Source organism: Cyrtonyx montezumae, unplaced genomic scaffold (genome assembly GCF_038088225.1).
Source record: "Cyrtonyx montezumae isolate F1298 unplaced genomic scaffold, pur_monq_1.0 scaffold_18, whole genome shotgun sequence".
NCBI classification, from domain to species: Eukaryota; Metazoa; Chordata; class Aves; order Galliformes; family Odontophoridae; genus Cyrtonyx; species Cyrtonyx montezumae.
The window spans coordinates 10,938,484-10,964,493 of NW_027071914.1; the positions used below are offsets into that span (position 1 = coordinate 10,938,484).

The 26,010-nt window shown below is 41.1% G+C and overlaps 1 protein-coding gene across 1 annotated transcript in view; it reads right to left on the reverse strand.

Moving 5' to 3' along the window:
- Positions 1–847: 847 nt before the first annotated feature.
- The window catches only part of ITK (IL2 inducible T cell kinase), a 30,303-nt gene continuing 5,140 nt past the window's right edge, over positions 848–26,010 (reverse strand). Inside the window, exons 2-17 of the mRNA XM_065734661.1 lie at positions 18,439–18,543; positions 16,304–16,385; positions 14,914–15,042; positions 14,229–14,269; positions 13,284–13,435; positions 12,642–12,707; positions 12,403–12,457; positions 10,297–10,376; positions 9,522–9,658; positions 8,731–8,805; positions 8,091–8,262; positions 7,159–7,375; positions 6,397–6,461; positions 6,196–6,314; positions 3,873–4,030; positions 848–3,341 (exon numbers count right to left, since the gene is read on the reverse strand). Of these exons, the coding sequence (XP_065590733.1) occupies positions 3,270–3,341; positions 3,873–4,030; positions 6,196–6,314; positions 6,397–6,461; positions 7,159–7,375; positions 8,091–8,262; positions 8,731–8,805; positions 9,522–9,658; positions 10,297–10,376; positions 12,403–12,457; positions 12,642–12,707; positions 13,284–13,435; positions 14,229–14,269; positions 14,914–15,042; positions 16,304–16,385; positions 18,439–18,543 (1,725 nt within the window). The 3' untranslated portion in view covers positions 848–3,269. The remainder of the gene's footprint in view (positions 3,342–3,872; positions 4,031–6,195; positions 6,315–6,396; positions 6,462–7,158; positions 7,376–8,090; positions 8,263–8,730; positions 8,806–9,521; positions 9,659–10,296; positions 10,377–12,402; positions 12,458–12,641; positions 12,708–13,283; positions 13,436–14,228; positions 14,270–14,913; positions 15,043–16,303; positions 16,386–18,438; positions 18,544–26,010) is intronic.

The window sequence follows — 26,010 nt, forward strand, 5'->3', positions numbered from 1 at the left end:
CTTTGTTTTAATAGACAATCTCACACTTGTTAATAGCATTTCTGGGGGCAGACCCTTCTCCTTCCCCTGAGTATCACTTCTCTCTCACCCCTAACTTAAATATTTTGTAGCCATCATTTCTCTTTCTACTATTTATTACTTGTCAGAAAAATTCAGTAAGTGAGCATTATTATTGCAGATCAAGAGATCCAACAGCTAACACTGCTCTGAGACTGCGGGTGAAATAATGTCAGTTCAACAAATCCACAGCAGAAAAAATTGCTGCTTTTATTACTATTTTTTTAAACTGTTTAACCTGCTCCCATTATCAGGCAGGTTCATGGTGATGGGAATTCCATGATGTTGTGATGTTATTTTAATTTTCTACTCTGTGCTCTCTTAGATCAGTGAATAACTCATGAGCTTCCTTGCATTCGTCTCCTAGATCAGTGCTGGGCGGAAGAACTGGCAGTGAGGGACAGGCCCCGAACCACTGTGGATATCTACATGTTATATGGATTTACCACTGTGCATTTATCACATTATGGCACTGTCCTTTTGAGATTCTTGAAGTCTCTCATAAATATGAGTAGGGAAATACCTTTGGGATATCTCGGATATTAGTAACCCTGTTTAGTTGGACCCAGAGAGCTTAAAGCCACGACACTTGACATTTAGACTTGGAAATCTGTGCATCCATATGGCAAATTCCCCAATTTGCTGAGGTTATGAATGCTTCCTAACCCCAATGAACCCAGCATGTCACATAACCCCAGAACCAGGAGAAAGGGCAGGCTGATCGATTATAAAAGCATACGAGTGTTTTTTGCATTGCTGCTAAAGTAAAGTGAAAACCACAGATGGGACAAAGTAATTTTATTGTTTGTAAAAATACATACTGTGTACATAGAAATACAGCTAAAGAAGAGCAAACATATGACATTACAACGTTATTTTGTGCAGCGCTCCCTAGCTAATAAATATTACTTTTATCACATCAAACATAAATATAATTTCAGAAACGTTTCCTAGAAGAGCAATGGTGCTGCTACCTAATAGCAGCTTCCTCAGTCTTGTTGGATCCCTGGTTGCTCCCAGTGAGCCAGAAGCTTGGCTTTGTGTGGATAGCCCTGCCCCAGGCTGAGTGCCTGTGCTCAGGGAAAATCCATTCCAGAGTGCCCTGCGGTGCTTTGGATTGTCTGAGTGGAGCAGGGGAGAGAACGGGGTTACAGCCAGCTGGCCTCACACTTAGTTGTAAGCGTGCAGTTCAACACGTGTAGGGTTACTGGAAACTTCACTGCCCAAATGCCAAATTTAACACCATGGGGACATGACAACAGGCTAAATTGGACTGAAAGAGTGAGAGAGAGAAACTTAGCTTATCTTCACCATAGGCAAAAATTCAAAGGTGTTTTACAGATGCTCATTTTCCACATATTGGTCCAGACTACTGAGAGATTTCTGTGGAAGTCCTGGCTTGAAGGTGGCACTCTGACCCTGAGCTTTGGATTGACATTCTCTGATCTGAACGTTAGGATTCACCTTGCCTGGGACAGTCACTCCGGATGGCATTAGTAGGAGTAAAACACAGTAAATAATGTGGAAATAACGCAAAGTTGGAAGATCTGTATGGCAGGAACCATGTCTTGCCTGTATCTATAAACCTGAACAGATTCTGACTCCTAAAAGCTACCCTAGAACCATGGATCTAAAAAACACCAAAACCTCCTTCTATGAAGAAATAGTTTGACACAGGATATGTGACATCATGGGATTACAGTATTTCCTTGTTCCATTTGTGTTGGCAAACATCTTTGAATTTGACTTCTGTAACAACATGAGGAATTGCTGCTAAAAGTTTCAACCTCAGTGTTTTTGTAAACTGCTGTCACATAACGTTTAACCACATCCTAGCTTGCCCAAACACAGAAACATCACAAACACATTTCACGTATATGCACATCTTATCTGTGAGTCCTTTTGACTTCCCTGGTTATTGTTAATGCTTAGCAGAAAGTCCTGATCCCATTTACAAATACTGCAGGACACTGACACCCACACTTGTGGCTCGGAGGTCAGTTACATCAGGTCAGTGTCTGTCCTGCAGTGAAGATGTAGATGCTAACTGAAGTACCAACAGACGGATGTTGCTCAGACCTTCTTCTGCTCTCACTGCATGTATGGAGCTCCTGGAGCACTGAGGCAGTCTGTTTGCATAAGAATTTCTTTGATCATTCCCCAGAGGATTCACCAGTTTGTTCGCAGAAGAGATGGAAAAGTCTTTACTTGTGATGATTAAGTTACTCTTTGAAGTAAGAGAAAACTTCTCATTAGCACTGCTGCACTGATCACTCACTCTGTGTGTTTCCTCCTCATGGCATACTCGTTTGGGAATAGGTTCCTCTGCCTCTCCCTGATGTGGGATCCTGTCTGCTCCTGGACTGGAGGCACACTCTCTCTGCCCTGCCATGTCTTCCACGCTCAGCTAGAGGAAGTTGGTGGAGGTTCTTTATTTATCTTCTGATTTAGAAAGACTGAAGAAAAATATTAATAGGAACTTTCAGTTTTGACTTTTTTTCCCCCCAGAACGTCTAGACATGCATCAGAGTCCTGTTTTCCCACTCACTCTACAAATCTGAGAGAATTTCAAGACTCTTTAATACATTGCTTTTGCTCTTCTGTGCTTACAAACTGCAGACACCTCTTCAGCTTTTGGGGCATCAGAATCCTGTTTCTGTTAAGCCACAGTTTCAGAGGAAGTCGTGCAATGGGACCTTAAACAGAAATGCAGTCACTAAATCCATCCTGTTTCTTAGTATCCCAGGCTTATTCCTGTTCAGAGCTTTCAGGTCCAGCCCACTCTGAATTAGAGAGCCATGGAAATGTCTAAGTGCTCCTCCTTAGTCAAAGATAGGGTTTTTTTCCCCAGGGGAGACCTTCATTTGGGAGTTTGCAGAACTGGAACATCAATGCTAGATCTCATAGTTTTGAGGCTGCATCTTCATGAGAAGTACACTTGCTGTGTTGCAGGAATCTCTGCTCATTTGCTGGTTCATGTGTAAGATGCAAACAACATTCTTGGCCAAGCCAAACCCCATGTCTGCCTGTGCTCTGGAAGACCTGGGAGTATCTTGTCTGTCTGGAAGTACAGGCCCCTGCCCTCTGCTTCTCCTCAGGCACACAGTAAGTTTCTGTGGTGGAAGGATTCATGTTAATGCTTTGTGCAAGGAAAATCCAGCCATCTGCCGTCTCAAGACTCTCTTAGTTTCATGTGGCAGCCAGTGCCATGATTACAGATCAAACTCAGAGATTTCACTTAGCTGATATAGCAGAAGAGAAAAGGACGGGCGGTCTTCTTTCCTCTGAGTGAAGGAGAGAGAGAAAATATTAATGCCAGCATGGGAGGTATGGTGAGTTTAGAAAGGAAAACCTTGTGAAGAAACTGAGTTTTAACAAAAACAAAATACATTCTTATAGAGAAAATGCCAATGGAAGAATGATGTTCCTTCTGCACCATGCTGCTTCTCTGCTAACAGGGAATGTTCCCCAGAGGACACTAAGTACTTTGTAATGGGTTGCCTGTCATATTTACCATCCATGTTAAAACTGAGCACCACTGACTCGTAGCTTTCTTAGGAAGCAAACTGCTGAATTAGCTTGGGTTAGGTGCGCTACACAGACTTCTCAGTGGTATCAATGAATGCTATAGAGACAGCAGCTTAAATAAAAGGCAAAGACCCTAAGGTTTAACTCATCTTGCTAACACAGATAATAGCCACAAAGTGCCTAATCTTCAGCACTGTATCTCGTATGTGAGGTGTAAACTCTCTCATGAGTGCCAAAGGGGAGAGAGTTCTTGTTGGGAAGCAGGGCTTTCCCGGTGAAGTACTAACCATGCTCCAGCAGTGGCTCATCACTTCATAAATAGCCTTAGAGGCCAACTTGGGCTTGTAGAGCCGAAACCCTGCATTGATTTCTTCCACCACTTCTCCATTGGTGCGATTCTCATAGGGCATTTTTCCTTCACTGAAGACCTCCCACATCAGCACTCCTAAAGCAAACAAATGGGAACAATTACAAAGATGCAAATAACATTCTCAGCAGGCCCACAGCCCCCTTCCACCTGCTCATCTTTGTAGCTTGGTGTTGGTGATTGTTACTTGAAAAAGCATTCTCGCTCAGATATGAAGCGCACATCTGAAAAATCAGGGCCTAACACAGCTCTACAGTGCAATCATTGCTGAATTTCAAAGAATTGCAGCACATATTTTCTCTTTTCCTGAACACTCATATAGTTTCCTAAGATTACTGTACAGAGCAGCACAGAAACTTGTGCTCATCCAGTGCAGTAGAAGAGGGGCAAAGACAAAATGTCTGTAGGCATTGGGCAGAGTTGCCCATCAGATCAGAAAGGTCTGCAGATAAAGTGAATACAAGTTCTGATGTTATTACTAGGTTTGCTTTCTTTGGTCATCTGGTGTGAAACTGTGTTCACATTGTAAAGAAAGGAGGGACAGACAGACAGACTGATCTGACATAGAGTTGGACAACTCTTCAGTCAGCTTTGCTAAGGAATGCTTGCTTTCTAGCTTCTAATTCTCCAAACGGAGCTGCAATGAGATGCAGCTCCTCACCATTTATATTGGCTCTGGTGAACACCAAGCAGTTATACTGCCCAGCGTGCAGATTCCCAACACTGGGAATTTCTCCCACTCATTTTGTTCTCCTGGGCACAGCAGGACTTCAGGCCTGGCAGAAGGGATGAATGCACTGCAGAGAAGCGGAGCAGTAAGCTTCTCACAGTCATGAGACCATGACATGACAGAGAAATCCTCTTATGCAAACCCCACTGGAGGGGCAGATAATGAGTCTGACAGATGTACTGCATTGGTGCCTGCAGATTTCGTGGAGGGCTGACTGATGCATACAGCTCACAGCTATTTCACTCAGCCCTGACACTGGTGTGAGCCAACTCCACCCAGCTTGGCTGGGCTGTAAAGCAAACTGAGAATACTTTTTGGAGGCATTTGGCTCTTACAGGAGCCCTAAGTGTGAATTGCTATTCGGGCAGTTCCTGATTTGTGAAGCAGATGAGCATTCTTAGCAAGGTATCTTCTCATCCCATGTCACTGACACTTTGCTGTGAGGTGTCAGAGCTGGCCCCACTGGCAGCATTGCCCCTTGTTGTTATGTGGGAAGTGCTGACAGCCTCAGCCTTGTGCCAGGGGACACACAAGAGGAGCAGTGCTTTGGAATCATTTCTCGGTTGGCTTCTCAAAGGAGCTGTGTGGGTATGAGAACCCAGCTCCTACCATGCTGCTCCTACCCACCCCAGAGGGATGTATCACTTCACCCAGCACTGACCACACACAGCTCCCAGGAAGGGCAGAGGGAAGCACAGAGCTCACAAGCACAGACTAGCCAAGGGTATAATCCTGCATTATTTACTGTGAGGCACGGAGCTGAGTGGCACCTCATTGACTGTGTGCTGTGCTCCACACACTGCACCGATTCATTCTGTACTGCCACTATTTGCCTGTTAGCTGGACATGGGCCAGGAACATCAGTGTGCCAGATCAACAGGCCAGGGAATAGCCTTTGTTATCTCCAGTGCCAATGGCTATGGGGAAAAAAACATACAGCAGCTTTCTTATCTATGAGGATCCAGAAAGGAGACCAAAGAACAGATGCAAATCATAAAACAACGCATTGGGGAAAGGGAAATTAGGTGAGAAAAGGTCAGCACTGAAATAATATTTTCAGATCAACAAAAAGCAAACATAGTCAGCAAAACAAACTTTGAGAGGCAGAGGGTTTGAATGAAGCTTCAGTGCTTTGGGCTGGTGATCAGAGAGGTTAAACGCCTAAATGTCTGTCCTTTCCTCTTACAAACCTCTGACTCTCCTACATTTTCTTGGTCACTCATTCTGGAGCATCATAAAATAGAGACTGTTTCTTGGTATTATATCACATTGTACAGGTACAGTACATTATATTGGCAGTATCTGGAGTGCTTCAAAGTGTGTAGGTGGTTTACTGTTCCTTCCTTACTTTAACTTAGATAATTTAGGATTGCTTTTCCAAGCTACTATTGAGGCAAAACACCCTTAGAACCCTGAAGATGCAGTGTTTACATTTTACTTCAGCACTGAGCCCTTAGGTTTTCCTGAGCTGATATTTGATCTTTTTTTTCCCATTCTGATGAGTTTTTCTTACCAAATGACCAAACATCTGATTTGGTGCTGTAGTTACTGTAGGAGAACACCTCTGGGGCAGACCATTTAACTGGAAACTTGGTTCCTGTAGAGCTGGTATACTGATCATCAAGGACAATCCTGGAAAAGGAAAAGAAGGGAGCATGCTGAGCAACACCAGTACCTCACCACAGCCCCATGTGTGCAGCCCCGATGGTATTACCTTGACATCCCAAAGTCAGACACTTTGACCACGTGAGATTCCCCCACCAGGCAGTTCCTAGCAGCCTACAATAAAAAGAAAAGGCAGAAGGTCAGTGCAGAACATCACTGCCACTTCAGTGCTTTTATCCTGTTTCACACACTGCTTCAAAATAGGAGAATCAGAGTGATATCCTACTATACAAAGAAGATAAGAACTTTAAGTCCTAATGTTCTGTGTACATTTTACACGGAGTGTGCTTCTGTTGCCAGCAAAGTCATTCAGCCATTGGTCTGATGCATGCCTTTGCTGCCCAGAAAGGGCAGAGAAAGACTGAAATATCCACAGCCACCCACAGTCCCTTCTCCTGCAGTAAAATGGCAGCAGTGAATGAGACAGCTTACTGCATGCTGTAATTAAAACTATTTTATCAGCAATGCATGTTGTTTATGGCTATGTAAGAACAAGTTTTTTTGGTATCTTCGCTGTTTTAGACATAAAGAGCAGTCAGCTTCTGTGAGCTGTGGGGAGTAAAAAAAAGAGTCCACGGAGACAAAGAGATAACTTTCTGTTCTTGTTTCTTCTCTTCCAAACACAACAAGGGGAAAAAGATTTATCAGTGTTCTAGAGGATGATTTTTCTTTCTAAAGCATTGGTGCTGCTTCTGCAAAAAGAGGAGATGCTTGTTCCTGTCAATGGACACGCAGAAGTGTGAAAGCTGGAATTAATGAAGAGAGAAAGTCCAGTTGGGGTGGAGAAGAAGTCTGCATAAAAGCAACATACCAGGTCTCTGTGGATGACAGAATTTTGTTCCAGATAAGCCATTCCTTCACACACATCTAGGCACATTCCCAGGAGGGTTTCTTTTGAAAAACTGCCCCTCTGGCTCCTGAGGTAGTCAGACAAGCAGCCATGCTCCATGAACTCGAACACCAGGCATATGGGAGTGTTCTCAAAGCACACTCCATAAAGCTGGACTAGTTTGGGGTGAGACAGCTTCCTGTGGGACAAGGAGAGGAGGTGGAAAAAGGTGTTGGAGCCTGCTCAGTTCTTTCTGTCCTGAAATTGTGCTTACTGAAAGTGACCAGTTTTGTCACCCTGTTGCACTCTTCTCTCTGCAAAGACCAACTATGAACACAACAAAGAGAAAATATATAGACCAGGTCTAACTTCAAGCTGCTTAGCATTAAGTATATCTCATTTCAATGATAATCATCATCAAAACACATTTCTGCATTCAAAATCATCCAAACAACAAAAAAAAGTTTATTCCTACTTTGAAGAGAGAGAAATGTAAAAAATACAAATAAAGGCCATAAGATCAGATACAAATATATGTAGCTGTGCAAGTAAACAAAGAATGTAAGCTTTTAAAATAAAATTTCCTTCAAATTTTGAGTTTTTTAATCTAATTATTTATGTCAAAAACATTTTGTCTCTCTAAAATGCACTAGGAATGAACTCTACCTTCTAGAGCAGTAGAAATCTGGAAGACAATTCTGGGTATTGATAGACCTACAAGCAGAGTAATTCATCTACTCTTTGAAATGCCTTCCCTCGTAAACACAGAGCTCACAGATCTCTCTATACTATTTAGCTAGATAGTAAATAATGCAAAATTAAATTCCCTATTCATATTCCTGAACATTATCACAACTCTTTGGCTCAGTCTACTGAGTATTGGGTCTGATTTTTGTGGTGAATCTACTACTTACATCAAGACCTTAGCCTCCTCGATGAAATCCTCTTCAGACATCGCTCCTTCACGAATGGTCTTTATGGCTACTTTTGTCTTCTCCAGCCAATAGCCAAGGTAAACCACCCCAAACTGACCACTGCCAATTTCCTGCACACGGGTGAGTTCAGAGGGATTAATGACCAATTTTCCTGTTGATTGTAAGAGAAAGTGTAAGAATCTAGTGGCAAAATGTCAAAGAAAAATCTTTTGTGGGTTGAATATTAATATAGGACTCTGAGTGAGAGTTTCTGATTCTGACTTCAATCATCTATGTGACTTTTGGTGGCTCAATTCACTAGTCCAAGCTGCAGTTTATGTTTCAGAATAGGAATAACAGCGTTCCCATTTTTTTCTCTATTTCTCTTGACTATCCATCTCTTCAGGGAGCATTGTTTCTAACACACACATATATATACTATGCACAACTTGTTTCTCAGTTATCTTGATGTTCCCAAGAATTACAGTAATGTTTGGAATGGTGTAAGTTCTGAAGAAAACTATTACAGTGATGGTCACTACAATGGAGAATTCTCCATTGTCCATGGGGATATTCAGGTTCACGCAGATAACCAAGGAGGTGTGTGAATTCCTATATGGTGAAAAGAGCAATTCCATACCGTAGCTCAGCCCTGCAGTGATTGGGGCCTTTTTCTTCCAAGAAGACACTGCATACCGCAAACGAGTAACAAGTCCTGAATAACAGAAGGAAAGATGGGTTCCAGTTATTGTCACAGTTATGGAAAGTGTGGCTGTTCTTCTCCCATGAAGGGAGTCAGGACACTGGAAGCAGATTTATTGTACTGAGTTCTCAGCTCCGCTTGAGGGCAGCTGAATCTCTATTCAGTGTGATTTCCTGCCTGCTCAAAGGAAACCAATTCTGAACAGTTTCAGCTTATTTTTCATTCTTGCTCTGTCAACAAGCATGAGCCTATATTAACTGATGAAATTCCAAATTACACATTCATATTTTTGAAGCCCACCATTTCTCTTGGTACTCTGAGCTGTAGACTTTGATGACTCTCATGTTTGGCTATGGATCTTGGCCATGCTCCTACTTTGTGTCAGATCAAGGCCCAAGGATATGCCACCTCCAGGGCAAGAAGGCACTGCAGTTTATCTCAAGCAGATAGCTTGTCTGGCACTTGCTGACACACTCCCATGGACTCCTGAGAATGAAAGGGCTCTCTATTGTTTGTCTGTATGACATGTGCATTGGTCATACTCAGAAGGATCACCAGAATGAAGATGTTGGAAGCTTAGCCAAGGTGCTCATTTTACAGCCATCCAAATGCCAGGGTAACATTTCATTGCAAGGATATAGGGATTGAGAGCCCTCTTTCCTTCAGGACAGTCCCCTGGCTGCATGGTGAAATACCAACTTCCCTAACTGGCATCAGCATTCACTTACCTGCTGCATTATGCTGGTGGTAGTTGATGAGTTCAGGGATGCAGCTGAAGACATGTTTTTCTGCCAAATAATATCGCTTGGGAAAGTCAGTTGTCTCATTGATGTGGTAATGTTTTATAACAGGATTGTTATCCGTGCTGAAAAAGATGAAGTTTTCTTTGAGATAAACTAGGTTACAGCAAAAGGATAGGAATCTGGAGCATAGATGGAAGAGGAGAGAGCAAAGAAATGGGTCAATCTTCCTTACAATGAATGGGAGAGGAGCAAAGAGAGCTGCAATTGCTAGTGAAAACTGTACTTCTGTGTTCTCCCTCTCACTGGTAGATAGTCTTAACTCTAGAAAGGCTGAGGTTTCTAGGTAAGAATGAGTTTGAGTACTATGTTCCTCTGCCTCTTTCTGAAACAGAACTTTCTGCCCCATGACAGAAACCCTCTCACTGGTCCTGTATTATCCACTTCTGAGTCCAGCACATAGCCTGTGTTGATCCTACAGGCACTTCAGTTGGGGAGGAAATTTCAACAAAATTACAACCCTGGTGATGTCTAAGGGACTATTTATAGGCACTGATTTAGATGCAGGGTGAAGTGGAGCCTTTAATATGCTTTGCTTTGCGAATGGCTGCTAACTCTTCTGCCTTTTTTGGAAGCGTTTTTCTCTATCATTTTAATGAGCCTTCTGCTCTATCTTCATGATGCCAAAACACAGAGATTACCCTCTCATAGAAGCCATTGCATTGATGTAATTGATGTGAAAAGCTGCTGAGCTCAGCTGTACCTCAATGCTTTGGTGAAAACAGAGACTGTGTACATGCCAGGCTGCCTCGAATCTCTCACCATGAAGGCACCTTCCCTACCCTGTAACGAGATCAGAGGATAGAAAACTGGTTAGAGACATCACAGAAAAAGAAGCAGCTTGGGGGCAAAGCTGTTTCAGCCCCATCTACTGCTCAGACATGAGGATTTACTAAAGATGTTGGAAAAAAAGGAGCTCTCAGCCACTCCGTGCTCTGCCCCAGTGTATGCGCAGGAAGTGCAGGTACACCCAGCTGATCTCTCCTGGGTAGTATGTATTTGTAGCTTGATTTCCTGAGGAAATGGGACTTATGCAATCATGTTGAGTATGTGTGGGTGCAGGCACACATGAATGCACGTTTCTGTTCCTCCAAGATTCTCCTCTAGAAATCTTGATTGCTTTCAACCTTATCTGACTGGTGATCTTAATTTCAGACAAATTCAATGGAAATGGGCAGCTGAGCAGCAAGGCAAACCCTGCTGTGTGCTTTCTGCAGGGAGAGCAGCTACAGGATGAAGGCACTATTTTACTTATTCAACAGCTGAGAATCCATGAAGCATATGAGAGATAATTTACCAATGTGCTAGAAATGAGAAGAGCTTAGACAAGATCCTGTGTGCTCACAGGTATGCTGGCTAACCAGTATCTAAATATAACTGCTTAGGAAAGCAGCCTTCCTCCACTCAAGCCCTCACAGAACAATTTTCCTTTCTAATTTTTCACTGTAATAGTTTTCTACTCATTTGAAAGCTAAAATGTTCCATAGGCCTGCAGGGACAAATGCTAACAAATCAGATAGCAGAGGGGAAGGTTTAATATAACAGTTTAGATGTGTTGTGCTGACCTGTACAATGATAATAAAAATCATAGTTGTTGGTTGTTTTTTTTTTCAGATAAAGATGCTTTTGTATCTGGTACTTCAAATGCTTTATTATTTTTGCTTTGCTTTGCCTGATGGAATCCCTTCATTTGTGCCCTCTCTCATTTTCTATATCTAAAAAAACCCCAAGAGACTTCCTTCATTTCAACTCTGCTCATATTGACAGCAGACACACAGCAACCTGTGACTGGCTTTTGTCTGACAAAGCTGGAAGGATCCTTATCAGCTTTACCAGACAAATCCCACCCACATAACACAAGGGTAAGCCATCAAGTGCAGCTTGTCTCAGCCTCCTGCTGGCGCAGATAGAGGAGAGTTTGGGGTAGCATCCTGCTGAGCTGCCTTCAGCATTGTTCTGTTCCCTCTCACATGGGAACAAGGCTGACCAGGGACCACTCCTGTGCTTGGCCGTGTGTCTGGAGAGAGCTGTGAGGGATGGGAGGTTTTGAACCAGAAGTGTCTGCAGCCAAACAGGGGTAGCAGCCACAGAAAAGCTGTGATGGAAGGACCAGAAGCAAAATAAGTTCACTAAATCCTTCATGGTTTCATTATGTAGGAGTTCATACGAGATAAGAGATTATTTCAAACTGCACAGAAAAAAACTCCTTTTTTCATAAAATACTGTCATTCAGCACTTTATTTGGGTCTCCTGTTAGTGTAAGAGCTGACAGTGTAAAAAACTAACATTATGTTTGTGTGGAAAATTTGAACAAGTGCATTCTTTCTATTTGCATGACAATCTTCACTGGAAAACTCAGTGTCTATTGAAAGATTAGATATGCATGCACACACAAACACATACAGAACTAAGCATAACCCCAGCCCATACTTCTGGCTTTCAACCAAAATATTCCAGTACAAGATTAATTTGATCTTCAGAGAACTATTGGCATGTGCAAGTCTCCTGCAGAGTTGTGATGAGCTACAACCTGACTTTTCAGCCAACATTGTTCTGAAAAGGCATTTTCCATCATCCCACTGCTCTGGGTGAGGGTGGCACAGCATGCTGCCCACCCCTGGCTGCTGTTGGGGGCTGCTAGCACCTGGATCCTCGCCAGCCCCATGCCATGCATGACTCAGGGACAGCAGCGCAGCAGGAACCTGGGGCTCAGTTTGCCCTTGCACAAAGCAGCACTCATGAGCTGCTCCATAGTTTTCATTAATTAATTATTATTGCCCATCTGACCTGTATGTAAACACTGGCTTACCTCATCTCTGAGGAGCATTTCTGCTTTGCTTCTGCTGATGTTCTTATTGTACCATCTGAAAACAACAAAAGATGGCATGTCAGCATTTCTAGACTATTAAAGTTCCTGTTGAAAAGCCTCTGCACTGAGAGTCCCCAGCACGAGTGACAACACATCGTGTGGTGGGGACCTTTGAGGTTCACAGCTTCTGTAACAAATCCAGCATTTAGAGTTATGACAAAAACATAGGAACAACTTACTCATATATTTGCAGGTTCTCGGGTGATTTTTCTGCCAGGTAGCTACTTGGCACATAGCCTTCATGCCTGTAAAAATGTGACACATCACGTGTGAGCTACAGATTGGATTTCCTCTGCATCTGTGGGAGTCAGCACTGAAAGATTTGTTGGCCAGAAGCCTTGTTCTTTGAATGATAGAAATGCTAGGTTTTTAGGTGTTTTATAGGGTTCCTGGGAGAAGGAAACAACTGATATCCTCCCCAGCCCAGATAAACAAGGAGAATTGAAGAGAAATAACGCCTGGCCCCCATCACTGTTCATACTGAAGATCCTATCATTTAATTTTTTTGCATTAGTTATCCTCACAGAGAACACACAACTCTGTTCTGTTCGTTCCAGTTTTCATCAGATTTTCCCCATAAGTTTGACAGTAAGTATCAGTCTGAGCTAAGGATCACTCTTTAAAAAATTAACTTTTGGGTCCTTTTTCTTCAGCTGCTTAGATACAAGCAACATCCAAGGGAAGGAGCCTTCCACCACTCTTACTCCTATGTATCAGAAGATACTCCACAAAAGTCGTACTAGAGGCTAGCATATATGCTAGAGGATGAGCAAATTGAATTTAGAAAGTATTTATAAATTTGATGATGAAACTAGACTTACCCATTCTTATCTTGAATCAGCCACCAGTGTTCCTCAGAGCTGTCAATCACATGATATTCCTCATTGTATTGTAATGTCAACTCCTGTGGATTCTGGGCTTCATAGTCATATATAGCCATGACTAAGGTTTCCTTTGTGTTCAGCAAAGATTTCTGCACCAATTAGGAAAAAGGCTCATCATATTCATATTCATAAATGTCAATGGCATGCTCTCTGAAATGATATTCCCTTGATGACACTGGTGTGCTCTATATTCAGTCTGCTGGGCTCGATGCCTCAAGGCGAGGAAAGCACCCGAGGATGCTTCTGAGGATACACTGGCAACATGACATTTTTAGCATTGTCAAGCAATGAATTTCATACGTAATTCCACATGCACAGAAAATAGTTATCTAGTTCTTCTTTCAGGCTTAGAGCAGAATTAACCCTGTCTGATCTGATTTTCCCAGATGTTTCCTAAACTCCCATTAAAAGATACCAATGATAAAATCTCCTCGCTCTTCTTAGATGGACCTAACAACCACACTGCTTCTCACTTCATATTGTGTCTTTTTCCATCCATAAGTGGGTTTGGAAAACTGCTTATTCTGTTGCAGATATGAAAGCTTTTCTTACATCCACCCCCTTTCCCAGTTTCCCTTTCTATTAGATTGAAAAAAAAAAAAAAAACACCACCTTTGAAGCTTCCCTCACCACTGGAAAGCTATTTGTATCAAGACATCTTTGAAGGACTGAACCCAGTGCAGTGGATTGCTGCTGATTTACAACATATGTGGGGAATGAAAAAAAGAAAAAGAAAAAGGGAAAAGGACAGGGAATATTATCACAGTTAAAACTTTAGGTCACTGCCCCCTGGAAATATGAACATTAATGAACACGTTTCCACCACTGCTAGTGAAACATACAGGACACTAAGGACAGCATTGCATGCCTTGCTGCACTCACCCAGTTATCTTCAGGAGTGGGAGGAAGAGGCTTCTTTGAGGCTGAAACGGAATCAAGAAAGCTCATTTCAATCAGATATGGACAAAATCTTACAGAAACAGAATAGCAAGCCCCAGTCATTTAGAGTAAGATGTGCCATCAGCTGCACCTGCACAGTGACTCCCAGCAACGTAGCATGGGTTTGAAACTGATGTGCAGATTGTATAGAGAATCACACAAATACAAGGGGAAAAAAGTCTTGAGTAAAAAAATGATTGACTTCCCTAACTGCCAGCACTTACATGGCCATTGATAATATAGAGAAAATATGGGAAGGGCAAAATAGGACACATGGGAGGAGTGCAAATATATTTAAAATTGTTGTTATGGCTCATTGAAGGACCACAGCTGATCAAGTTCTCAGGTTTCAGTATCACTCCTCAGACAGAATTAGGCATTCCACAGAGGAAAATAGCAATTCAAAACAAAGCATAATGAAATATGCTTTGTTTTCATGTAACTAATTCATAACATGCATAATGAAAAATAAGCCAGAACGAGGAACACCCGAAGAAGTCAGCAGCATGTCTCTTGATCAAAATGTAACATGGTATTTTTTCAGGAAATAAATATTTCCTGAAATATTCAGGAAATAAATAGGAATAAATATTTTCAAGGTCAAGATGCTCTTAAAGAAATCTCATACCAGTTTTGGTGGGGTCATACTCTATACAGCCAACTGCCATCTTCTCTGTCTGAGTGCAGCATCGCCACTTGCCATCTATCCAGAAATCTGGATGATACTTTGAGACCAAACTGTTGTTGCTTCTGGTTTCTGGAAGGTGTTAGAATAAGGGAAAAAATGAGGAAAATATGGATTTATTTGTATTGACATCATCACGGAAAGAGGCATAGAACTGAACAGAAATAATCTGCCCTAAAGAATCGTATTTTTTTCAAACCATTATTCTTTGTGAATATTATCAGCCCCCTCCATTTCTCTCTTCCAACTGTTAAACACCAAAAACCACAGAAAGAAGGTTTCAAAAACAGAAAGAACGCCTGGTACACCAGGTACAGGTGATTCTCATAACAAACTGCATCTCTGCAGCATGTATATGCATAGGACAGACCCTGCTGCTTTGGCTCGGTACTCAGAAGGAGCTGTATGAGTTGGGATTCACCAACTCTAAATAGTTTTGCACATGCTGATGCCAGTTGTGAATCTCTGTATGAGCAATCAAAGGTCCTTCTGTTTGAAACTATTTGCCATAATATTTTTCCTAAAGAGACAAAAGAAAAATTAAAAATGTCTCCTGGGCTGTTTCTATTTGATCGATTCAAATAAAATCATTGCTGGCCACTAAGATTGTCTCAACGTACTGAACTAAAGGTGGTAAAGCAGAATCTTGGTACGCTCCAGAAGAGGAATAACTGATCGTTAAGACTACATGCATGAGCTGAATAATAACTCAGGCTCAATGTTTTCAGAATGAACTAAACAGCAGCTCACGTTACAAAGCAGGAGAAAGCTATGGGGGAAACAGGGTGCAATTTTCATGTAACTAAACAACCTCTTCCTTCTGCACACAGCGGTTAGTTATTGTACCTTCACTTCAGAATTGTTGTAATGAACCACAGAACAATTCAAGAGGTGAACAGGAAATGAAAGCTACCCACAGAAATGTGTCTTAATAATCATGATTCTCTAAGAAGGTTGTCATCTAAACAAAATAGCTACTAATCAGTGCTGAGAAATCTTCTACCCAAAAAATATTAAGAACTTAATTAGTTTAGGAGAATACATTATCTCTTCCTGGATAAGAAAATTCAAATTACAGTAATATATTAAGAGTTTATCCTAGAAAGAGGCAAAAATAAAATATTATATGTCCAAATTTTCCAAAACTTCTGAAAACACCCACAACATTTGCAAATGTATTTGTTTCCATAGCTGCATTCCCAATTATTACTTTGCATGATTAGGATGTAAGATATCAACTCCTCTTGCTTGTTTTCTTGGCATTTTAGCTTTTGAGAAAAAAGTCCTGGGATAAGTAACTACAATTAACAACAATGAAGTGGGGTTCTGTTACCTTCCTTCAGTGTAAAGACCCATCTCTGCCGGCTCTCACGGTTGGGTGCGAACACATAGAGGATGTAGTTATCATGGACAATCTGGAGAGGGGAATAAAGATGGGAGCCAGACATTAGAAACAATCCCAGGTGTACTGGGCATGGTGAAACATTTGAAAGAAGTAGGCAGCAATCCCTGGATCATTGATGTAAATCTATTCAAAATGATGCTGTGAGTAAGTGGGTTACATAGGGCCTGTTCAGAGGCATCCCATTACCTCAGTGCCTTCTACTTATCTAAAACTGAGTGCTGATCAAGAAAGAATTCTAGATGGGTAATTCCTTTTTATTTATCCATTTTATGCTGATAAGAAATGCCAGTGAATTCAATGGAGATGTTGCAGCATTAATCTGCACAGAAGCCAACCCATTTCATGCTGACTGTAGCTTATTCTTCTGAGCACCTCTGGGGAAATGACATCTGTTTCTCAGCAGTTTCTTTTAAGACACCTTCATTTAAAATCTAAGAGCCAAATTTAGCTTTTCTTGTCAGTATAAATCCCAAGCAGAGCCCTGGAGATTTGCTGTACTACTACCACTCTTTAAAGCTTTTGATAGCTTTCCTTAGGATTATGGAGGGGAAACAAGGAACTTGAGCAGATGAGCAATGTGCAGTCAGGATGCTGGTTTCACAAACTTATCCTTAGTGATGAACAAATGATGGAAGAGAAATACTGAACATTTGTAAAGTTTCAGACTAGGGACTGAAATCATCACAAGAACAAAAATGACTCAGAAAGGTAATCAGATAACTACATTTGGGCCTAAAATGTGATGTAACACATAATCTGCTTCTTTTCCAATATTTATCTCAAGAACTTAAATCCAAATGGAGCCTGGTCTCTTTGTTGCACAAACACTTTGAAAAAACTTCAACCAATGTCTTTAAACAGAGGTTTCTAAAAGACAGCATCTATTTTTTTTCAAAGCTTCTCCAGCAGTGTAGGTGAGGCAATGTTAATAACATTTCATAGGCCAGGAAGCATTTGCTATCTCTTGGCCTGATGCCCCTACAGCCACATGCAGACAGCTATGTGACTCAGTTGCTTTGCAGGCTACAGAGAGATAAATTATAACCTCTGTTTAAAAATAAATACATAAATAAATAAAATAAAAACAAGGGGGGAATAATTCCCACTCATTTAAAGACACTCCTGTTGATATTACTGTTGTGTCTGTGGAATGTTTTGACTATCTAAGATGGATTTTGATATCCATAGCAAGCAGATGTCCAGAAAATGTAGCCATAAGCACACACAACCGCACAAAACCCTTGCTTCAGCTGCTCTGCACAGGATGACCTGCCAGATGAGCCATTCAGAGACAACAAAGAGACACTGGTGCTTCCTCTGAAGGTTTACAGCTAGATGCAGCTGAGATGCTTCAGACAAAATGGACAGTACCATTTTACAAAATGTCTTGAGTTGACTCTAGGATAAAATTCATGGGAATACAAGCAGAATTCCCCTGACTCAGCAGAATATCATCCAACACAATGAAGCCTCTGCCACTACCTTGCCAGTACTGGCACTACACAGACTTTATTTTGTTCTTCCTGTAGAACTGAAGATATGGAGATGTGAACTGACCCAGACCTAGCAGATCTGATCCTTCTCTCATCCATGCTTACCCAGGAAAGCTGTGTTATAGTGTGGGAGGGGAAGAAAGAACAGTTAAGGTTCCCACACCAAGCTGACCACAGCCACACGGCTCCCACCGAGCCCTGGCTAAGAGCTGTCTTGTAGGGGTGCTTTTCTACAGCTATTTGCAGCATACAACAGCATCTTCTGCTGCTCCTAAAAGCCCACAGACAAGGCTGTAACACTTGGATTGTTTCAAGTTATCTGTGAACAGATTTCCCTGTATTCATGGAAATTCATAATTTCCATAGTTATCATGAAAAATACTTTCACCAACGTGATTAAATTATGATTACTCAGTCTTTGAGTTCCCAGTTCATTTCAAACCTCTCTCTCTGCTTTTTCTTCATTTGATAACATTCATCCTGGTGTTGGGTTCATTGAGGATTGTAAAGTGCAGGTGAATTTTAGTGAAAGTACTATCACTTATCAGTATAGCCAACAGACAGACTCACCTGGAAAGGATATTTATATTGACAGGGAATGATGATGTCACTTTTCACAATTTCCACACATTTAATCCTGGAAAGTTCCACAGAACCCTTCAATGTCCTTTTTTTCTAGAAGACAGACAGAAGCACTTGGTTAGGGCTAGGGATTGTGGGTTATGTACATAAGGAGACAAGACTGAGTCATCTACAGCAGATTTCTAATTTCAATTGAGAAGAAGCAGATTATATAACAGGTATAAGGAATTATTCTCATATATGTAACTTCTATGTACATGGCACATATACATCTGCACACAGATATATCTCAGCTCAGCACACAAATTCTAAGAGATCCAGTCAAAACTTTGGGTTGAAATTCAGGTTTTATTTTTCCCTCACAACAAAATTAGATCTCTTTTTAACTGAAAAGAACGACTTTTGTGAAACTTTCAGCTTGTTAACACTCTTTTTCTTAGAGAAAATCTATAAAACAATATATGTTATTAAAACAAAACTTTTGGGTACTTTGGTTTTGAAAACTAAGCATTTTATTTAAAATACAATATGTTTACTGCCTATATCTTCTAAAAAACAAAAACACGTCTCTTTTTTTGGTTTTCTAGGTTTTTAGCTTAAGGAAAATATCAGGAAACTTTAAAATAAATAGTATCCTCAAAAACTTGCTTAGAGAACTATTCCATCAGCTTCTGCTGTGTGATTGTTCATCAGTTATCAGATAGCTAGAGAACAGAATAGGCAGTCATGGGAGGGTAAGAAAAGAATAGACACCACATATCCCAGCTGCCCTTGGCATGCCTTATTTCCCACTGAAGCATTGCCTGTAGCTCCCAGGTAGTAGCAGTCAGCTCCAGCAAGAGAGATGGGCAAGAAAGATGCCAGAAGAAGCTATCAGATGCTTGCTATCTGGTGCACACTTCTGAAGAATTTGCCATAAATGTGTTTGCTTTTTGGAGACAAACCAGTTTCCCATTTTGTTTCATTTTCAGTAGGGACTTTTTCCCAGCTCAGATTTGCAACAACATGATGGAAGACTGTGAGATATCAACCTGAAGAACACTGCAAAAACTATTTTTGCAAGGGCTGCGTACTTTGCTCTTGTATACTTGTCTTGAGGAAAGAGAGGGAAGTTATTACAGCATTGCTCTTGCTGGACTTCTCTAGTGTATGTGACTTTTGTATGTGCTGGCAGTTCAACCAACACCTCTGGGTTTGATGCCAAGTCTGTCTCTTGTAGTTGTCATTTGCCTACATAGCTCTGTGGGGTGGAATGAGGCTTATTTAATCAATAAAGCCAAGGCTGTAAGACAGCTCTAAATTTAAAATCCAATTAGCTAGCAAGAGTACTGCCAAATCTTAGAAAGCCTCCCTGCACTGCATTTTCTTCCATTCTTGTCTGTTCAGTTCTTTCTTTCAGATTTGGCTTTCTCTGTCTCTTCTCTATAACCCCCTCTATCATTTGTTCTACCCTTGGGACTTCCACTCTGCCATGAGACACAAAGCCATTTATTTCCTACAAAAACCTTCAATTTTGTTAACGCTGAGCTCTCTTTTGGATGATTATATTTAAGACTCAAGGTTTAACCACACATGAGGCTTCAGAATTGATGCTGCATGTCCCAGTCACTGTCTCAATTCTTTCAACTGCAGATTGGATTTTGGTCACACATTTCCATTCTCAACTGAAAGACAGGGCTCAGTCTTCTTGAGGAGTTTTATGCAGTTATCCTGCAACTCTCCTTACCTCCTAATTGTGTAATTTCAGCAAAAATCCCCCATCACTTCAAGTTACAGCACTACATCAGGCTGTGCCCCACAGTTGCCTCCTCCACAGATGGGACTTTGCTGGCAGAAAGCAATTACAGTCCTGAAGCAGCACAAATTATGGGAATTGCCATTCACAAAACAGGCATTATCCAGCAGTGGGCCTAGGAACTAACCATACCCGTGTTTTTGTGGTGCCCGACTGCTTTAATCTAACAAAAGCAACTGAGCCACTTGGAAGGAAGGGGAGAAAAAAAGCCTCTTAAGAATGGTCTCCAAAACCTCAGAGACTTGTTCCTAAATGGGCTATACTAAACATGCTGAGAGATCTCCATTTGTAGTTTTCAGTTTGCCCAGAGTGTAATTAAATAGATGTTTTAGCTGGTTGGTCAGAAAAACTATCAGTTGTCTTGCTGTGTAATGTATATGGAAAGATAACCAAAGCACACTGCTGTCCCAAGAGGAAAAGCACAGTGTCTGCAGATTGGTATGTCCTGTTGTATTGCTTTTGTGACATTATTTGCAATAGGGGAAGGGGAAGCTAACAGCACTGAGTGGAGCTGAGTGCATCACAAACTCAGTGCATTAGGGTTTTCAACTCCAGTATTTCAACTCCTCTTCCCTCACAGCTCCAGCGGTTTTAGAAATGACTACAGTGGTCTCTATTTGCCTTAGATACTGGTAGAACTAACTTTGGAAGAAATAGTTTGGAATTTCCATATTAGAATTATTCTGAATCAATTTCTACCTGCACAGTCCTATCCTACAGCACAAAGTAGGATTATCACAGTGCTCGTTCAGGGGAAGAGCCACTTTGCATTTACCATGTGCTCAGCCTACGCAGCCTCCAGCACTGCAATTCAGCCAGCCATGACAGCCTGGCCTGGTGGCCCACTAATCCCTACCCATCAGCTCATGTCCATCGGGCTATGAGAGGACAACGAGTTGGCAGTGAACCCAGCACGGCGCTGCGAGTGTGCTTCCTGACTCTGTTTCTGATACTCATTGCTTCACAGATGTCTCAGATTTTGTGAGATATGTGGCCGTACAGTCTGAGGAATGTGCTGCTTTCTGGTTAGCTCTTTGCTGTTGATATTTGTAGTCCTGATTCGTTAAACGTGCAGAACCAAAGAATCACAAATCTTGGTGGATGCTGAAAGCTTTTGCTAAATCCCACCTTGTTTTTCAAAGGGCACTGGCAGTAAAAGCTGCTAACAGTGCAAGAGCAGAGGAAAGGGAGGGAGGCCAAATGGCAGGGAGAGATGGGGTGGGCAAAGCTTCACCTCCAGAAGCTCAGTAGAGAGGGGGCAGAACCTTGAGCAGGCAGAAAGGCAGTGTGCTACATTTTATGGAGCTGACCGAGCTGAAAAGTTGTATAAGTACTTGTATCTTGTGTTTTTGGTGTATAAGGAAAAAAACAAGCAATTGGGTTTCATTTGGCCCCAAACTCTTGAACAGTGCTCACTTCCCAGGGCCCATCACCAATTAATTGGTGGACCTATTGGTCTGAGCCCACAATGCTGGTGTTTGCTTTCCCCTTTCCTCATCTCTCTCTACTTCATCCCCATTGCCTGCTACATCCCTTCCTCGGCTGTGCCTGCTGGTCCCACTGCCTGGCCAGGAACCTCCAAAAAGAGCAGGTTTCCCCACAGCACCTCTGGGCTCCTATGTACTTGACACTTCCTCTACCACAAGCTCTGCCCATGGTCCTGTGCTTACACACTGCTCCCCACTGCTGCAGCTGGACACTTTCCCTCAGTAGGTAGAAAGGGGAAGGCAAATTTATAGCTGCAGTGGAGTGAGGTAGGAAATTCCAGTCCTCTGCAAGCAAAACCACAGAAACATTTCCGTCAGTAAAAGCATTTAATGGCCTTCTCTGCAGTGCCAGTTTTGCAAGGCTCTGGGTTGATTTACATTCGCTGCTCTCATTTGTCAGCTTGATTAGAAGGAACTGTTCTTAATTAACCATCTTGGCAATGAGGTAGATCAAGGGTCTTTTGCTTGGCCCAATCCACCTGTGCCTTATCACCAGCTCCCCAGTTTCTCTGTTAGTGCATAGCCTGGATAGGGGCAAGAGTAAGAGGAGTTTCTTATTCTCTAGAATGTAGTGGTGAAACAAAACAGTATTTATTATTGTTTATTATTATTATTATTTTGAATGCCTCATACAGTCCCCTCAGCACAGGCAGGATATAAACACAAGAAGATGGATAGGTCAAAACGTGTTGAAAGGATATGAACTATTTTCTGGGAGCAGAGGAAATGCAGCTGCCCTGGGTCAGGGCTTGGATGAACTCCATGTGCACCTTTTCTGTAGAGATTTTTCATGAAAATCAGTTCACCTTCCAAAAGTTGGAAATACAGTGCTCAACTTGCATCTCTGTTGCTCTCCCTTGGCTAACAATATGTTGCACTTTTTTTTTTTTTAATTTTCAAAATGATTGTGAAGAAATATTTAAAGTTGAAGCGTCTTTTTCTCACACAACTATCTCACCTCAAAAAGGCAAAATAAGATCTGAGTTTGCATGGTCAGATCCCTCCACATGTTCTCTCTCAGCTACCCGTAAAACTTTTGAAGCTCTTGTTACAGTTTTACTCAGAACAGTTGATACTGACTACTCAAGGAGACAGGGCACTAGGTTCATGGATCTGCTGTGATCTAAGATTACATTTTTACATTCTCATGTGCTTAAATTAATCTCTGGAAATACTATGGGAATGTATGTATGCCTTGCTTGTTGTTTTCTCTGCTCATAACTGTTAAGAAAGTATTCACCATAGCCACACATTTTATGGAGGATATGACTACGTGATTTTTAGGGCAAGATGCACCATTACAATTCTAACCACTGGTAGAAAATAAGTGGGTCAGTGAACAGACCACTTCAGTCAACCTGCCCGACTATTTGCAGGCAGATTTACACCCAAGTGAAGCATAACCATTGTGAAAGGTTTATATTTTATGTTACGGAGAACTCAATTTGTTGTAGACTCATGAATAACTTCTCATTACTAAATAATCACTATCTTACAGATATGATTCTCCTCAGCCCTTGTTAAGATTCTACAGTATAATTTCTCGATTTGCTGAGATGTTCAAATTTTGATTATGCCCATGATGTTGCTGAGTATTCAGCCTACATAATAACTCAGAGTATAGTTCTCTCTTAGGCACATGTTGGCTCCAAGAGCAATGGGGAAGAACACAGAAAATAGTAACTAGGAACTTAGGAGATATCATGCAGTAAGATGGATTTATTTTTAAGTAAAGTCTTATAAAGTACTTATATTATACTTATACTATAAAGAAAAGTCTTATAAAGTACTTTTCCCACTGACCTAAAGATTTGTGCATGAACTTGAACCTCCTTGAAACCTGTGCCTATACATTTTCCATCCCTTATCTTAACATATCCTTTATCTGTTCATCAGGGCATGTGTTCTTTTATCAGTAAAAGCCAGGATATAAAGAACTGTTGATTGCTGGATTGATGTAAATCTTTTCCTCAGCACTGACATTGTTCGGTACTTTGAGTTCTCATTCTTAAAAGGAACATTGATAGGTTGAAGTTTTATGGGAAGTTAAACAATTTTGAAATGAATTTTGAAAACCAATTTCGGCTATTTGGATGTTAAAAGAATGTTTAAGGGGTTTTGCATCGCCTGCCAATAGAAAGTACTTCAAAGGAATAGCAGAAAGAGGTTGTAATTGGTAGTACTGGAATTTTCTGTGGTTCTCTGACTGCTGTGTTGTGCTGTAATACCTTAACATACTCTGTTATATTTAATATTTCGGTTCCTAAATGTAGTGCTTAATTCATATATCTATCACAACTATTCTGTCCTGTTGCTTTCATTAAAAAAAAAGAAACATTTTGTTTTGCAGCTGCTTGTTCACTGCTTTTACATCTAAAGAGTAGGAAAGTGTTCTAGAGTTGGGCTTCACTTGGGCACAGAGTGCATCGAATTGTGTTAATGACAAAATTAACTGCAACTGGTGCCTAAGATGCCTCCACTTATTTAAGTGATGTGAAAAGAAGGGCTGTGTCTGCTTTGTCTGTGTTCCATGTTTGCTGTTGCTTTAGCAGCTGCAGTCAGGAAATTCTTTCTGTTTTGCTGCTCTTCCAGAAACCTGTGAAGATCTCCTTGTTCACAGCCTCACCTGCAGTCCAGGACTTGGGCACAGGCCTTGCTGAGGAAGCTGAATTGCTGCTAGCTCCTATGTCAGTAAGTAAATATTTCATCTGATAGTGGGATGATATGGTGCTGCTTAATGATTGTGCTGCGTGCTGTTGGTACACATTGTTTGCATGCTATCAGCTCCCTCATCATGCAATGTCACTCCTGAGAACTAATTTCAGCATCAAGTCTTGTATACAGAGGTAGCAGAACTCTGCAGTCAAAGTCTGCCTCATGCAAACAATCTCTGTTTTCACTTTGCTTGGTTAAATTCTCGGTTTCCTTGGGAGCAAGAGTTATTGGGAAATTACTTCTTGCATACTTCTAAGTCCTATAGACCAAACATAGTATTGGTTTTTCCAATAAAATCACTTTAAACCACAGAACTCTTAGGACAGAAATTTCAGTACAGCTCAGAAGACCAGTCCTGCAGAAGTTACATCCAGCTAGGAGCTGGCTTTTTGGCTGTCCTATGCTCTAAGGTGCCTGGCTTTCAGAGTTATGTGAGCCTAAATCCAGAAGAGATGCTGAGGGAAATTAAAACTGTAAAATTTCTGCAAGTGCTCATTTTCATGAGCTATGTGAATGTAAGGTTGAAGTACAAAGATTGGATGGAAAAACACTCTTGGACATTAGATCATTTTTCTTTGGGCTCCCATTTGCAATGCCCAAGTGTTTTCACTGAATTTCTATTTCAGTTCCAGGCAAAGCCACTTCCAGCAGTCATACTGTTGTCCTGTCTGAGATGATTATTAAAGTGAGCATCCCTACTATGGGCACAAATAGTTTGATAAGAAAACCAATATCTTTTTTAACGAAACACAATTCTTGAAACCAGCTTTTTAGTATAATAAAAATAAGCCTTATAAGTTACAGAAAAACATATGGATTAATTACTAAATATTACATGATTTTTTTTTCATAACTAATCTTAACTAGCAAAGATGGCAGGAGTGCATAGCAGTGAATGAAGGGTTCAGTGATAGAAGGAAGCAAATTAAATCTACTGAATGTCACCGCTTTTTTAATAATAAAAAAAGTATAATTTGTAAAGGATAAAGTTTGGTCAGAAAGGATGAAATAGTAGAAAGCAATTTGAAGGCGGTGCAACAACACTCTTAGAATACTGATTGCAATTTAAAGAAAAGGCAGGTACTGGAAGCAAAAATGGCTACAGTAAAATCTAATCAAAAGATCAAGGAATCTCACTGTAGCATATTCATATTAATAAGAATTCCTTCTTAAAGATAAAAAGAGAGAACAAATGTTGGAGAATTTTGCGGTGTTTTTAATATTGTCTATTAAAAGAAAGATTAGAGCTCTGTTGGGAGTATTAGACATTTCCTGGGGGATATTGCACGGAAGTAATTTAAAAAAAAATAATCCTGGAATATTAAAGACGAGCAAGTATCTAGGGAAAGATCTGGCAGGAGCAGAACCAGGTGTGCAAAGAAAGTGGTAGTAGAAAATAATTGCAATCAAATTCTGGAAGATAAAATGAGTTATTCCAGGAAATAAAAAAGTAGGTTTTCTTTTTCTTACCGTATTATATCACACATTTGTGGAATTAGAAAGAATGTAGAGAGCAGACCTAGAATAGATCACATTTTGCTTAAAGCAAAAAGGAGTGTTACC